This window comes from Myxine glutinosa, chromosome 6 (assembly GCF_964187855.1).
Source record: "Myxine glutinosa chromosome 6, kmMyxGlut1.1, whole genome shotgun sequence".
In the NCBI taxonomy this organism is placed as follows: domain Eukaryota; kingdom Metazoa; phylum Chordata; class Myxini; order Myxiniformes; family Myxinidae; genus Myxine; species Myxine glutinosa.
Window position 1 is genome coordinate 182,856,239 of NC_136266.1, and position 15,485 is coordinate 182,871,723.

Consider the following 15,485-nt stretch of genomic DNA (forward strand, 5'->3'; position numbering starts at 1 on the left):
GTGACCCCGGAAGTGTAACCCTTCAAAACGTTGTGTGAGTGAGACACGTGGGAGCGACTTTGTTTCCTCTGGCGCGGAGTCGTTTTATTAATAAACGGTCAAGGCGATCTTTCCCACATCGTGTTGGGAAGTGGAAACACCAGGCCATGGATGATCTCGGAGACACCTGGTGGGAGGAAGCTGGAGACGAGAGTGAGAGCTTCTGGATAATGGATTTAACGTCAAGGTTCACCGTTTTTAATGTACCGGTACAGTATGTACAGTATGTACAGTACCTCAAACATCAAAAAAACAAAAACAATGCCGATTGGTTGATCTGCAGTTCGATTTATTTTATTTTCATTTTTAGGTTAAAAAGAGGTGATTGTTTGTTGGTCGTTAGTTTGAAGGTTTTACGTGGGATTTGCAAGGAAATTATGAAAATGGATGAAGTTGGATTTGGTTTCATAATAAAAACAAATAAATGGAGAAGTTTTCAATTTGCGGGGGATTGGTAAATTGTTGGGAGTTTTCATTTTGCGGGGGATTGGTAAATTGTTGGGAGTTTTCACTTTGTCGAGGGATTGGTAAATTGTTGGGAGTTTTCATTTTGTGGAGGAATGGTAAATTGTTGGGAGTTTTCACTTTGTCGAGGGATTGGTAAATTGTTGGGAGTTTTCAATTTGCGGGGGATTGGTAAATTGTTGGGAGTTTTCACTTTGTCGAGGATTAGTAAATTGTTGGGAGTTTTCACTTTGTCGAGGATTAGTAAATTGTTGGGAGTTTTCACTTTGTCGAGGGATTGGTAAATTGTTGGGAGTTTTCATTTTGTCGAGGGATTGGTAAATTGTTGGGAGTTTTCACTTTGTCGAGGGATTGGTAAATTGTTGGGAGTTTTCACTTTGTCGAGGATTGGTAAATTGTTGGGAGTTTTCACTTTGTCGAGGGATTGGTAAATTGTTGGGAGTTTTCACTTTGTCAAGGGATTAGTAAATTGTTGGGAGTTTTCACTTTGTCGAGGGATTGGTAAATTGTTGGGAGTTTTCACTTTGTCGAGGGAATGGTAAATTGTTGGGAGTTTTCACTTTGTCGAGGATTAGTAAATTGTTGGGAGTTTTCACTTTGTCGAGGGATTGGTTAAATTGTTGGGAGTTTTCACTTTGTCGAGGGATTGGTAAATTGTTGGGAGTTTTCACTTTGTCGAGGGATTGGTAAATTGTTGGGAGTTTTCACTTTGTCGAGGGATTGGTAAATTGTTGGGAGTTTTCACTTTGTTGAGGATTGGTAAATTGTTGGGAGTTTTCACTTTGTCGAGGATTGGTAAATTGTTGGGAGTTTTCACTTTGTCAAGGGATTGGTAAATTGTTGGGAGTTTTCACTTTGTCGAGGGAATGGTAAATTGTTGGGAGTTTTCACTTTGTCGAGGATTAGTAAATTGTTGGGAGTTTTCACTTTGTCGAGGGATTGCTAAATTGTTGGGAGTTTTCACTTTGTCGAGGATTGGTAAATTGTTGGGAGTTTTCACTTTGTTGAGGATTGGTAAATTGTTGGGAGTTTTCAATTTGTGGAGGATTGGTAAATTGTTGGGAGTTTTCACTGTTGAGAATTGATAAATTGTTGGGAGTTTTCACTGTTGAGGATTGGTAAATTTTTGGGAGTTTTCAATTTGTGGAGGATTGGTAAATTGTTGGGAGTTTTCACTTTGTCGAGGGATTGGTAAATTGTTGGGACTTTTCATTTTGTGGAGGAATGGTAAATTGTTGGGAGTTTTCAATTTGCGGGGGATTGGTAAATTGTTGGGAGTTTTCACTTTGTCGAGGATTAGTAAATTGTTGGGAGTTTTCACTTTGTCGAGGGATTGGTAAATTGTTGGGAGTTTTCACTTTGTTGAGGATTGGTAAATTGTTGGGAGTTTTCAATTTGTGGAGGATTGGTAAATTGTTGGGAGTTTTCACTGTTGAGAATTGATAAATTGTTGGGAGTTTTCACTGTTGAGGATTGGTAAATTTTTGGGAGTTTTCAATTTGTGGAGGATTGGTAAATTGTTGGGAGTTTTCACTTTGTCGAGGGATTGGTAAATTGTTGGGACTTTTCATTTTGTGGAGGAATGGTAAATTGTTGGGAGTTTTCAATTTGCGGGGGATTGGTAAATTGTTGGGAGTTTTCACTTTGTCGAGGATTAGTAAATTGTTGGGAGTTTTCACTTTGTCGAGGGATTGGTAAATTGTTGGGAGTTTTCATTTTGTCGAGGGATTGGTAAATTGTTGGGAGTTTTCACTTTGTCGAGGGATTGGTAAATTGTTGGGAGTTTTCACTTTGTCGAGGATTGGTAAATTGTTGGGAGTTTTCACTTTGTCGAGGGATTGGTAAATTGTTGGGAGTTTTCACTTTGTCGAGGGATTAGTAAATTGTTGGGAGTTTTCACTTTGTCGAGGGATTGGTAAATTGTTGGGAGTTTTCACTTTGTCGAGGGAATGGTAAATTGTTGGGAGTTTTCACTTTGTCGAGGATTAGTAAATTGTTGGGAGTTTTCACTTTGTCGAGGGATTGGTAAATTGTTGGGAGTTTTCACTTTGTCGAGGGATTGGTAAATTGTTGGGAGTTTTCACTTTGTTGAGGGATTGCTAAATTGTTGGGAGTTTTCACTTTGTCGAGGGATTGGTAAATTGTTGGGAGTTTTCACTTTGTTGAGGATTGGTAAATTGTTGGGAGTTTTCACTTTGTCGAGGATTGGTAAATTGTTGGGAGTTTTCACTTTGTCGAGGGATTGGTAAATTGTTGGGAGTTTTCACTTTGTCGAGGGAATGGTAAATTGTTGGGACTTTTCACTTTGTCGAGGATTAGTAAATTGTTGGGAGTTTTCACTTTGTCGAGGGATTGGTAAATTGTTGGGAGTTTTCACTTTGTCGAGGGATTGCTAAATTGTTGGGAGTTTTCACTTTGTCGAGGGATTGGTAAATTGTTGGGAGTTTTCACTTTGTTGAGGATTGGTAAATTGTTGGGAGTTTTCACTTTGTCGAGGATTGGTAAATTGTTGGGAGTTTTCACTTTGTCGAGGGATTAGTAAATTGTTGGGAGTTTTCACTTTGTCGAAGGATTGGTAAATTGTTGGGAGTTTTCACTTTGTCGAAGGATTGGTAAATTGTTGGGAGTTTTCAATTTGTAGAGGAATGGTAAATTGTTGGGAGTTTTCACTTTGTCGAGGGATTAGTAAATTGTTGGGAGTTTTCACTTTGTCGAAGGATTGGTAAATTGTTGGGAGTTTTCACTTTGTCGAAGGATTGGTAAATTGTTGGGAGTTTTCAATTTGTAGAGGAATGGTAAATTGTTGGGAGTTTTCGATTTGTGGAGGAATGGTAAATTGTTGGGAGTTTTCAATTTGTGGAGGAATGGTAAATTGTTGGGACTTTTCACTTTGTCGAGGATTAGTAAATTGTTGGGAGTTTTCACTTTGTCGAGGGATTGGTAAATTGTTGGGAGTTTTCACTTTGTCGAGGGATTGCTAAATTGTTGGGAGTTTTCACTTTGTCGAGGGATTGGTAAATTGTTGGGAGTTTTCATTTTGTGGAGGAATGGTAAATTGTTGGGAGTTTTCACTTTGTCGAGGGATTGGTAAATTGTTGGGAGTTTTCAATTTGCGGGGGATTGGTAAATTGTTGGGAGTTTTCACTTTGTCGAGGATTAGTAAATTGTTGGGAGTTTTCACTTTGTCGAGGATTAGTAAATTGTTGGGAGTTTTCACTTTGTCGAGGGATTGGTAAATTGTTGGGAGTTTTCATTTTGTCGAGGGATTGGTAAATTGTTGGGAGTTTTCACTTTGTCGAGGGATTGGTAAATTGTTGGGAGTTTTCACTTTGTCGAGGATTGGTAAATTGTTGGGAGTTTTCACTTTGTCGAGGGATTGGTAAATTGTTGGGAGTTTTCACTTTGTCAAGGGATTAGTAAATTGTTGGGAGTTTTCACTTTGTCGAGGGATTGGTAAATTGTTGGGAGTTTTCACTTTGTCGAGGGAATGGTAAATTGTTGGGAGTTTTCACTTTGTCGAGGATTAGTAAATTGTTGGGAGTTTTCACTTTGTCGAGGGATTGGTTAAATTGTTGGGAGTTTTCACTTTGTCGAGGGATTGGTTAAATTGTTGGGAGTTTTCACTTTGTCGAGGGATTGGTAAATTGTTGGGAGTTTTCACTTTGTCGAGGGATTGGTAAATTGTTGGGAGTTTTCACTTTGTCGAGGGATTGGTAAATTGTTGGGAGTTTTCACTTTGTTGAGGATTGGTAAATTGTTGGGAGTTTTCACTTTGTCGAGGATTGGTAAATTGTTGGGAGTTTTCACTTTGTCAAGGGATTGGTAAATTGTTGGGAGTTTTCACTTTGTCGAGGGAATGGTAAATTGTTGGGAGTTTTCACTTTGTCGAGGATTAGTAAATTGTTGGGAGTTTTCACTTTGTCGAGGGATTGCTAAATTGTTGGGAGTTTTCACTTTGTCGAGGATTGGTAAATTGTTGGGAGTTTTCACTTTGTTGAGGATTGGTAAATTGTTGGGAGTTTTCAATTTGTGGAGGATTGGTAAATTGTTGGGAGTTTTCACTGTTGAGAATTGATAAATTGTTGGGAGTTTTCACTGTTGAGGATTGGTAAATTTTTGGGAGTTTTCAATTTGTGGAGGATTGGTAAATTGTTGGGAGTTTTCACTTTGTCGAGGGATTGGTAAATTGTTGGGACTTTTCATTTTGTGGAGGAATGGTAAATTGTTGGGAGTTTTCAATTTGCGGGGGATTGGTAAATTGTTGGGAGTTTTCACTTTGTCAAGGATTAGTAAATTGTTGGGAGTTTTCACTTTGTCGAGGGATTGGTAAATTGTTGGGAGTTTTCACTTTGTTGAGGATTGGTAAATTGTTGGGAGTTTTCAATTTGTGGAGGATTGGTAAATTGTTGGGAGTTTTCACTGTTGAGAATTGATAAATTGTTGGGAGTTTTCACTGTTGAGGATTGGTAAATTTTTGGGAGTTTTCAATTTGTGGAGGATTGGTAAATTGTTGGGAGTTTTCACTTTGTCGAGGGATTGGTAAATTGTTGGGACTTTTCATTTTGTGGAGGAATGGTAAATTGTTGGGAGTTTTCAATTTGCGGGGGATTGGTAAATTGTTGGGAGTTTTCACTTTGTCGAGGATTAGTAAATTGTTGGGAGTTTTCACTTTGTCGAGGGATTGGTAAATTGTTGGGAGTTTTCATTTTGTCGAGGGATTGGTAAATTGTTGGGAGTTTTCACTTTGTCGAGGGATTGGTAAATTGTTGGGAGTTTTCACTTTGTCGAGGATTGGTAAATTGTTGGGAGTTTTCACTTTGTCGAGGGATTGGTAAATTGTTGGGAGTTTTCACTTTGTCGAGGGATTAGTAAATTGTTGGGAGTTTTCACTTTGTCGAGGGATTGGTAAATTGTTGGGAGTTTTCACTTTGTCGAGGGAATGGTAAATTGTTGGGAGTTTTCACTTTGTCGAGGATTAGTAAATTGTTGGGAGTTTTCACTTTGTCGAGGGATTGGTAAATTGTTGGGAGTTTTCACTTTGTCGAGGGATTGGTAAATTGTTGGGAGTTTTCACTTTGTTGAGGGATTGCTAAATTGTTGGGAGTTTTCACTTTGTCGAGGGATTGGTAAATTGTTGGGAGTTTTCACTTTGTTGAGGATTGGTAAATTGTTGGGAGTTTTCACTTTGTCGAGGATTGGTAAATTGTTGGGAGTTTTCACTTTGTCGAGGGATTGGTAAATTGTTGGGAGTTTTCACTTTGTCGAGGGAATGGTAAATTGTTGGGACTTTTCACTTTGTCGAGGATTAGTAAATTGTTGGGAGTTTTCACTTTGTCGAGGGATTGGTAAATTGTTGGGAGTTTTCACTTTGTCGAGGGATTGCTAAATTGTTGGGAGTTTTCACTTTGTCGAGGGATTGGTAAATTGTTGGGAGTTTTCACTTTGTTGAGGATTGGTAAATTGTTGGGAGTTTTCACTTTGTCGAGGATTGGTAAATTGTTGGGAGTTTTCACTTTGTCGAGGGATTAGTAAATTGTTGGGAGTTTTCACTTTGTCGAAGGATTGGTAAATTGTTGGGAGTTTTCACTTTGTCGAAGGATTGGTAAATTGTTGGGAGTTTTCAATTTGTAGAGGAATGGTAAATTGTTGGGAGTTTTCACTTTGTCGAGGGATTAGTAAATTGTTGGGAGTTTTCACTTTGTCGAAGGATTGGTAAATTGTTGGGAGTTTTCACTTTGTCGAAGGATTGGTAAATTGTTGGGAGTTTTCAATTTGTAGAGGAATGGTAAATTGTTGGGAGTTTTCGATTTGTGGAGGAATGGTAAATTGTTGGGAGTTTTCAATTTGTGGAGGAATGGTAAATTGTTGGGACTTTTCACTTTGTCGAGGATTAGTAAATTGTTGGGAGTTTTCACTTTGTCGAGGGATTGGTAAATTGTTGGGAGTTTTCACTTTGTCGAGGGATTGCTAAATTGTTGGGAGTTTTCACTTTGTCGAGGGATTGGTAAATTGTTGGGAGTTTTCACTTTGTCGAGGGATTGGTAAATTGTTGGGAGTTTTCACTTTGTCGAGGGAATGGTAAATTGTTGGGACTTTTCACTTTGTCGAGGATTAGTAAATTGTTGGGAGTTTTCACTTTGTCGAGGGATTGGTAAATTGTTGGGAGTTTTCACTTTGTCGAGGGATTGCTAAATTGTTGGGAGTTTTCACTTTGTCGAGGGATTGGTAAATTGTTGGGAGTTTTCACTTTGTTGAGGATTGGTAAATTGTTGGGAGTTTTCACTTTGTCGAGGATTGGTAAATTGTTGGGAGTTTTCACTTTGTCGAGGGATTAGTAAATTGTTGGGAGTTTTCACTTTGTCGAAGGATTGGTAAATTGTTGGGAGTTTTCACTTTGTCGAAGGATTGGTAAATTGTTGGGAGTTTTCAATTTGTAGAGGAATGGTAAATTGTTGGGAGTTTTCGATTTGTGGAGGAATGGTAAATTGTTGGGAGTTTTCAATTTGTGGAGGAATGGTAAATTGTTGGGAGTTTTCGATTTGTGGAGGAATGGTAAATTGTTGGGAGTTTTCACTGTCGAGAGATTGGTAAATTGTTGGGAGTTTTCAATTTGTAGAGGAATGGTAAATTGTTGGGAGTTTTCACTTTGTCGAAGGATTGGTAAATTGTTGGGAGTTTTCACTGTCGAGGGATTGGTAAATTGTTGGGAGTTTTCAATTTGTAGAGGAATGGTAAATTGTTGGGAGTTTTCAATTTGTGGAGGAATGGTAAATTGTTGGGAGTTTTCAATTTGTGGAGGAATGGTAAATTGTTGGGAGTTTTCGATTTGTGGAGGAATGGTAAATTTTTGGGAGTTTTCAATTTGCAGAGGATTGGTAAATTGTTGGGAGTTTTCAATTTGCAGAGGATTGGTAAATTGTTGGGAGTTTTAAGTTTGTGGAGGAATGGTAAATTGTTGGGAGTTTTAAGTTTGTAGAGGAATGGTAAATTGTTGGGAGTTGGTAAATTGTTGGGAGTTTTCAGTTTGTCGAGGATTAGTAAATTGTTGGGAGTTTTAAGTTTGTGGAGGAATGGTAAATTGTTGGGAGTTTTCACTGTTGAGGATTGGTAAATTGTTTGCGGAGGATTGGTAAATTGTTGGGAGTTTTCAATTTGCGGAGGATTGGTAAATTGTTGGGAGTTTTCAATATGTGGAGGATTGGTAAATTGTTGGGAGTTTTCACTGTTGAGAATTGATAAATTGTTGGGAGTTTTCACTGTTGAGGATTGGTAAATTTTTGGGAGTTTTCAATTTGTGGAGGATTGGTAAATTGTTGGGAGTTTTCAATTTGCAGAGGATTGGTAAATTGTTGGGAGTTGGTAAATTGTTGGGAGTTTTCAGTTTGTCGAGGATTAGTAAATTGTTGGGAGTTTTAAGTTTGTCGAGGATTGGTAAATTGTTGGGAGTTTTTAATTTGTGGAGGATTGGAAATTGTTTGGAGTTTTCAGTTTGTCGAGGATTGGTAAATTGTTGGGAGTTTTCCCTTTGTCGAGGATTGGTAAATTGTTGGGAGTTTTCCCTTTGTTGAGGATTGGTAAATTGTTGGGAGTTTTCCCTTTGTCGAGGATTGGTAAATTGTTGGGAGTTTTCCCTTTGTCGAGGATTGGTAAATTGTTGGGAGTTTTCCCTTTGTCGAGGATTGGTAAATTGTTGGGAGTTTTCCCTTTGTCGAGGATTGGTAAATTGTTGGGAGTTTTCCCTTTGTCGAGGATTGGTAAATTGTTGGGAGTTTTCCCTTTGTCGAGGATTGGTAAATTGTTGGGAGTATTGTACCTACTCATGTGGTGCAAGCAGGATAGACCACTGTTGTGCATGCAAGTTATTTGTGCTGTTTTCTGTTTTTTGTTTTGCTTAGAGCCTTTGGGAGATCCCAAAACAAGAGCCAAGTTTTGTGGGACGGTCTCTAATAAGCCTTCACACACCAAGCCAAATGAGGTCTGCTCTAATGTACTGCATTGTAGTTCTCAAATTTATCTCCATTCTCATCCCCCAACCCTCTTTCTTCATATATTTAGGAGTTTTTACATTTACCAGCTATTGCATAAAGATAGGTGACAAATGAACATTGGACATACTGTTTATGGGATTTGAACCTGTGAGCTATATATATTCAGGTGAGAATGCTGTAAAATTGTATTGGTGAAATGCAGTCACAAGAGGTGTTTTTACCTACGCCACTGCCACTGAAGGTGGACGGAGATAGTTTTCACCCTTGTTCGTTTGTCAGCTGTCTGACTGTGAACAAGATCTCTCAAAGTTATGGACGGATTTGGACGAAACTTGGTGGACAGGTTGGGTGTGCGATAAAGACAAATTGATTAAATTTTGGTGAAGATCTGGATCTGGATCTGGATATGAGATTTTAAATTTTTTAAAGTGATTCTTCACCATTCAGAGATGAGGCAAAAAAACGATATTACAGCACGATATTTCAAAACATTATGGACGAATTATGACAAAACCTGAGGGACGAGTTAGTTATGTTACAAAAACAAGCCAATTATATTTTGGTTACGGTTTGGATGCAGATTTGGCCAATCAGTGGGATCCAAAACATAAACTGTTCAGCCTGGATGTTTTTGTTGTTTGATTGTCCAAATAAGTTTGTTTCTGTAAACATTGGAATTGGACGTTGCTCGTAGATTGTTCCAACAACATGGTGCCGGTTCATTTCTGGCAATGCATACGTATGTTAATGTTTTATCAATCTTCATCTAACATGGATCTTTTAATGTCGCACTGCCTAGAAGCGTGTGGAAACAAAAGGAGATGTGAAGGGCATGTCGTCCACAAAGAGAAAGATGAAGAAGGTGGAACTTGGCTTGTGCTCAATTAATTTGATTTTTACAAATGGATACTGTGGTTGAACCACAACCACATGACTGCTAATGGTTCTTGTTAACTGTGTGTACACAGAAAGACTTGGAGATGAACATAGCAAAGGAAGAGAAGTTGCCAAATAAGAAGCGGAAGATTAAACAGGTTTTTCTGTTTTATTTTTAGGTGTTTAATAGAAGAAGCTAAATAATAATTGAAAATCATTGGAAATATCCATCAATATGCCAAGAGACGTCAAAGCTTCTGCCATATTTATTTGGGAATAATGGATAATCCCTTACCCCAGGGGTGTTGTTGTTTGTTTGGGTCAGACGAAAAGGTCTCAATATTTATATGAACTGAGTTGTTATTGTATAGCCCCGGACAGTTCTCTCGAACAAGCCCGCGGCACGGAGACAGTCGATTGATCTCCCAGGAGCGACCCAGAGATCCCCCACCTCTAGGATTGTGTACCCCTGCCTTCACGAAGTCAGGGCCACGACAGAGTTAAAAATAGAGAAAAGAGACAGAGACAAGAGGGAATGGGCCGGTCCATGGGGACCGAACGGCCCTCCGGGCGTGACCATGCTGCCCTGACGAGTCATGGCAGCAGGGAAGAATGGGGAGGTTTTGGCCCCAGACTTGTGTTGGGTGGGGTTTAGTCGCTCTAAACTGAGAAGTGAAGCAAGCTGCACCTGGAATAGTTGGGCCAGTCTTTGGAACTACGTCAATCACACACAGAAGGGTAACGCTATGTGCACCTTTACTTTAACTCTGTCTGTACAAAGTAATCATGCAAGTAACAACTGGAAAATAGAACTTCATGTGAATGTGTTGATGGACATGCCTCCACCCGTGTCTGATGTAAACCCTCCATTTTACATTTGTTCTCGATTAAAGGTCATGTGAAAAACGAGAACGGCACGATAGAGCGCAAGCATTCTTCCGCCAGGCTGAACAGTTTAGTTTGGATCACACTGACGATCCGGATCTTCACCAAAATCTAAACAATTCATCGTTGTCACACACCCAACCTATCGAGCAGGTTTGTCCAAATCCGTCCATAACTTTGTGAGATATCCTGCTCAGACAGACAAACAGGGGTGAAAACATAACCCCAGTCCACCTTTGGTAGTGGATGTAATTAAAGGTCACATGAGAGAGAAACAGAGAGAAGAGAGAAAGCATCAGATTCTTCGAACTCGATTTGTGATCTGCAAAATTATTTTCATTATGCACATGACCTTTGACCTGTTGAACCCAAAAATCGAATCCGTTCATCTTTACCTCCTTGGTAGTGAAAATCTGATACGCATACTCACACCCATGGATAGACGGACAACCCCAAAACACAATGCCTCTGGTGACTTCGGCTGTGCATAAAAACACGCACGTTGTCAGAGACAGAGATATGGTTCGTAGTTGGGAATAGTCAACCATGCCAAACCTTGTTTTGAATCCAAATTGTCACAGCCATGGATGTGGTGGAGAATATCTGTTTAATGGGGCCCAAGCTTTAGCAATTCTGGTTGGCAAGTCAAATGTGAGGACTTCTCTTTTCTAATAATGAAAGGGGGTTGTCGGTGTTGAGAACAAGCTTTACAAGTTTTCCTCTTGCTACAAGAATACAATGTGCTACCTGACAACTTGTCTTGACCTCTCCCCTCTCCCTCCAACCTACACCTCCTATAGCACTAATGGCTACCAGTTAACATTAACAAACAGTTAACTTTTAGTACCCACAACAAATGAAAAAGAAGAGAACAACAACAAAAGAAAAGAAAAATGCATGATGGATTATTCATATATGTATGGTCCCCATTTCCTTTTGGAAGTTGCATGTAATATCCCCTCCATCCTCTGTTTTTGTCTTCCACAAAGTTTGCATGTGGTACAAAGAAAGAAGAATAAAGAACCATTATTTTAGCATCTTCAGATACAAAGGGTTGCCGAGATAGTTTTTCCTTGGCTATTGGGCACAATCCTGGACGGGACACCACTCCGACGCAGGATTACTGGAATTGGCTAATTCTTCCTTGTAAGCTGGTACTCATTTTACCAACCTCGGAAGGATGACCGGCTGAGTCGACTCGCCAGTGTAAATTCGATGGTTGGACAGAGGTCAAACTCAGGACCCAAAGATCAAGACCAGCCATCTTAACCGTTAATCCAACACCAGTCTTCCTGAAAAGAAGTGTATTCATAAATGTATGTTGGGAATGAATAGGACATTAAACCGAGTGAGGGGAGGAACAAAAATATTGCAGATTACGGCAAACAACGTGAGATTAGTATGTGCAGGAACCTTGCATTGAAGGGAATGACTCCATATAATGGACACATAGGAAGTTGTACATGCGGCATAAGGAGGGTTGAAGTTATGGAGGTAGGCAGAAAGACTTGATTTTTGGAGGATACCATGGAGGAGGTTGATGAATGAGGTTAATGTGGGGTTGTGGAGGGGTGAATCACCAAAAGGAGAAGGTATAAAGCTGTATTAGTGGGGTTGTAAGACAGAAATCATGCTTTATTTAAATATTTGTTTGCATATTTGGACAAAAGCACTTGTTTGGGCAAAGTCATTGGTTCTATTTTCTGCAAGACACACAATTTGGATAATTAAGGAATTTTTATTAGACCATTCCTGGCGCAGCAGGAGACGGTGTTTTGCAACCACTTTTGTGTGTTCGTCTGTTCGGGCCGTAACGGTTTTTTTTTTTTTTTACCATTCGAGCTTTTGTCATCAAATTTTCAACAAATCTTTATTATGAGAATATGGAGAAGACAAATTAATAATTTGGTCAAAATCCCATAAAAGACGTTTTTCATTGAATTGGCCTGAAATTAAGAATTTGCAGATTAGAGCATTGGATTGGTTGACCAATAAAATGGTTGAAGCCAATTTTTTGAGGTCAAGGTCACAAAATCGTCAATTTTCATCTGATTGATTTGAAATTTAAGCAGGGTTTGCATATTGGGTGAATGAAGCTTATTGCCTTTGAGGTCAAAAGGTCAAGGTCATGTAAAATCGTTTATTTTTGTATTTTTAACCTTTTTATCATGTTTAGCATGTGGAAGAAGTCCGAATACAAAGCGGACGTGGACGGGCTTTGCATTTTCAGATGCTTTCTAGTTTTATTGCTATTACAATTTATTTGCACTTTCTCCATATTCCTTTGACAGCATCACACCGTGTCCGCAATCAAAAGGGGAAAAGCAGAAGATTTTGTGAATTCTTTGAATAACCATTACAAGGGCAAACTTTCTTCTGTGGAAATGGACGAAATACACTTGCCAGGTAACCACTGTATTGTATTGAAGAAATCCACGCTTAAATAGTCTTTTGTTTCTCGGTGCTGACATTCCATTTGAACGTGAACAAACGGTTCTGCCACTGTGTCATAAAACCATCTCAATTTAAAGGTGTTTGTTTCAATCCGAAGGTATTTCATTTGTTGTACCTACTGTTTTTATCAACATTGCAGAGTCAGCCTTTGCCCCGTACAAGTCGACAACCTCTCTCCCTTGCTACCTGAGCAAAGGTACCTGATGATGTAACACGTATCCAATTTTACTTATCATGTACAACAGCCCAGTTCTTTTTTGGAGTTTCCGGTTTGGTGTAGTCAATGCATTAATGAGTGAGTTAGAGTTGCATCTGCCGGGCAATCTCTAATGATGTCCCTATTTTAAAATATATCAATACGACTACAGCTATTAATCTGCATGGCCAGCTAATGGGGGTAGTGACTACCTTGGGGGGTTGACACATTTGCATTTGTCTCCTGTGGACAGGGGAGCGGGGAATGTAGAATTACCACGTTGTTAATCTTACTATAATTCACCAAATGTCCGTCCGTCTGTTCGAAGGTACCGCAAAAACGGCTGAACCAATCGCCACGATATTTTGGGTGGATAATCCTAGGACCCCCTGGAGTAAAATAGGCTATATTGTTTTTCCAAGTTTTCCAAACAGGATGGAATAATATTTACCGATATGAACAGTGATGTGGCTTTTGTTGAAATTCTACGTACCAGGAGAGAGTAGATCGACTCCTGACGAACTCTTCCTATATAAACGTGCGGCTCCGAAGTAACACGGCAGCGTGTGCAAAGCGACGAAGAAACAGGTGTAGCGGCCGCTTCCGTGTTACAGATTCGGCGCGCACTCTTCACACATAAACGTGTGACTGAGAAAGACGTGTAGCGGCCGCTTCCGTTTTGCAGAATTCAATCTTTTTTCAAAATGGGCGCCATGTACCTTTTAGATTTTGATGATTTGCGTGTGATATGATTCAACGGATGTTTATATGAATCGTTTAAAATAAAAAAGCCTTCAATTTCTAATATTTTGCCTTTTCATTTGGGCCTCCCAATTGAAGACCCGCCAATAGGGCTGGTACCATAGCTCGTATAAATAATACATTAAAAAAATTTTTTGTTGTTGAAAGGCCATTTATTGCCATTCTAATTTGAACATCACATTTCAACATGAGCTCCTGTGTTCTGAGTACATTTTCTCAATCGTTCAGAAACATTTTCCACTGAACGTCGAAGAAACTCCCCCTGCGAATTGGCAAAAACATTGCGGATAGAACTGTATAATTTGTCCAAATTAACAGGTTTGCTGGCATCCACTTTTTCCTGAGCCCATCCCCACAAAATAATCACGAGGGTAAATCATGACATATCGATGGTCACTATCTGCGGTCTTCATGGGCCGATCCATCTGTGTGGAAAGTGGGAATCCAACCAATTACGAAGTTCAATCGAGCAGTGTGGAGCAGCACCATCTTGCATGAAAAAATTGTTTCATGTGTGTCTCCCATTGCTGAATTTGCCGAATAAAAAAGTTTTGAAGAATTCCCAAATATCTCTGTCCGTTCATTGTATTGCAGAAGACGTACGGTTCAATGAGTTGGGTTGAAGCCATTCCACACCAAACAAGACTGACTTTGGCCGTGTTCAACAATTGTTTCCAGATTATTTCCTGACCAGTAATGGCAGTTAGTCATCGCCAAAAAATATTGGCATCTTTGCACTTTTTTCAAATAATTCACCATTTCTTCCAGAAAATTGTTGAAATTAAAAAATATTTTGGTATCCACATTTGTATTTCTTTGGTCTTCAGTGGAACAAAACAAAAAAAGCTGAAAAAATTACGAAATCTTAGCTTATTCCACACAGAAATCCTAAAATGACCCGGACAATATTATTGGCACCTTTTAGAAGTTGTTAGAAATAATTAGATTTCAAGCAGGTGATTCTCCTTTACTTTGAAATTGAACTCACCTGTGGTGAGCTGCAGGTGCCTGCAATATAAAAATCATTCATTCAACCAGTTTGAATAGAGAAAAGGAGTCATTCTGCTGTTTTGTGTCACTGTGTACTGCAATGAGCATGGAGAAAAGAAAGAAAACCAGAGAATTGTCTGAGGATGTCAAACACAAGATTGTAGCCAAGCATGGACGATCTCAAGGGTACACGTCCAACCCAGAGACCTTGATGTTCCAGGGTCCACCGTACGAAATGTTATCAGGAAGTTTAAGGCCCATGGTACTGTAACCAACCTCCCTGGACGTGGCCACCAGAGAAAACTAGATCAAAGATTGCAGCAAAGAATTGTTCGAATGGTGGAGAAAGCACCTCGATCAACTGCCAAATTGATTCAAGCTGACCTTCAGACACAAGGTACGACAGTTTCAACTCGCACCATCTGTCGCCAACTCAATGAAAGGGGGTTCTATGGTAGGAGACCCAGGAGGACCCCACTGCTGAGAAAGACCGACTTGAGTTTTACCAAAACGCACCTGAACAAGCCAAAATCCTTCTGGGAGAATGTCCTGTGGACAGATGAGACCAAATTAGAGCTTTTTGGTAAAGAACATCATCTCTATGTTTACAGAAAACAAAATGAAGCCTTCAAGGAAAAGAACACCTTCCCTACATTCAAACATGGAGAACGTTCAGCCATGTTTTGGGGTTGCTGTGCTGCCTCTGGCACTGGGTGCCTTGAATGTGTGGATGACATCATGAAATCAGGAGATTACCAAGGCATTTTGGAGCGCAACGTTCAACCCAGTGTCAGAAAGCTGGGTCTCCATCGAAGGTCATGGGTCTTGCA

General features: G+C 39.6%; 1 protein-coding gene across 3 annotated transcripts in view; it reads left to right on the forward strand.

Annotated features, from left to right (window-relative positions):
- The window catches only part of CMSS1 (cms1 ribosomal small subunit homolog), a 21,675-nt gene continuing 6,190 nt past the window's right edge, over nucleotides 1-15,485 (forward strand). The window contains exons 1-6 of one of the 3 annotated variants that reach the window (XM_068118967.2): nucleotides 1-192; nucleotides 8,400-8,479; nucleotides 9,292-9,354; nucleotides 9,461-9,526; nucleotides 12,545-12,659; nucleotides 12,847-12,903. In XM_068118967.2, coding sequence (XP_067975068.2) covers nucleotides 147-192; nucleotides 8,400-8,479; nucleotides 9,292-9,354; nucleotides 9,461-9,526; nucleotides 12,545-12,659; nucleotides 12,847-12,903 — 427 coding nt within the window. In that variant the 5' untranslated portion in view covers nucleotides 1-146. The remainder of the gene's footprint in view (nucleotides 193-8,399; nucleotides 8,480-9,291; nucleotides 9,355-9,460; nucleotides 9,527-12,544; nucleotides 12,660-12,846; nucleotides 12,904-15,485) is intronic. The other 2 variants (XM_078780922.1, XM_068118970.2) reach the window with 2 other exon arrangements.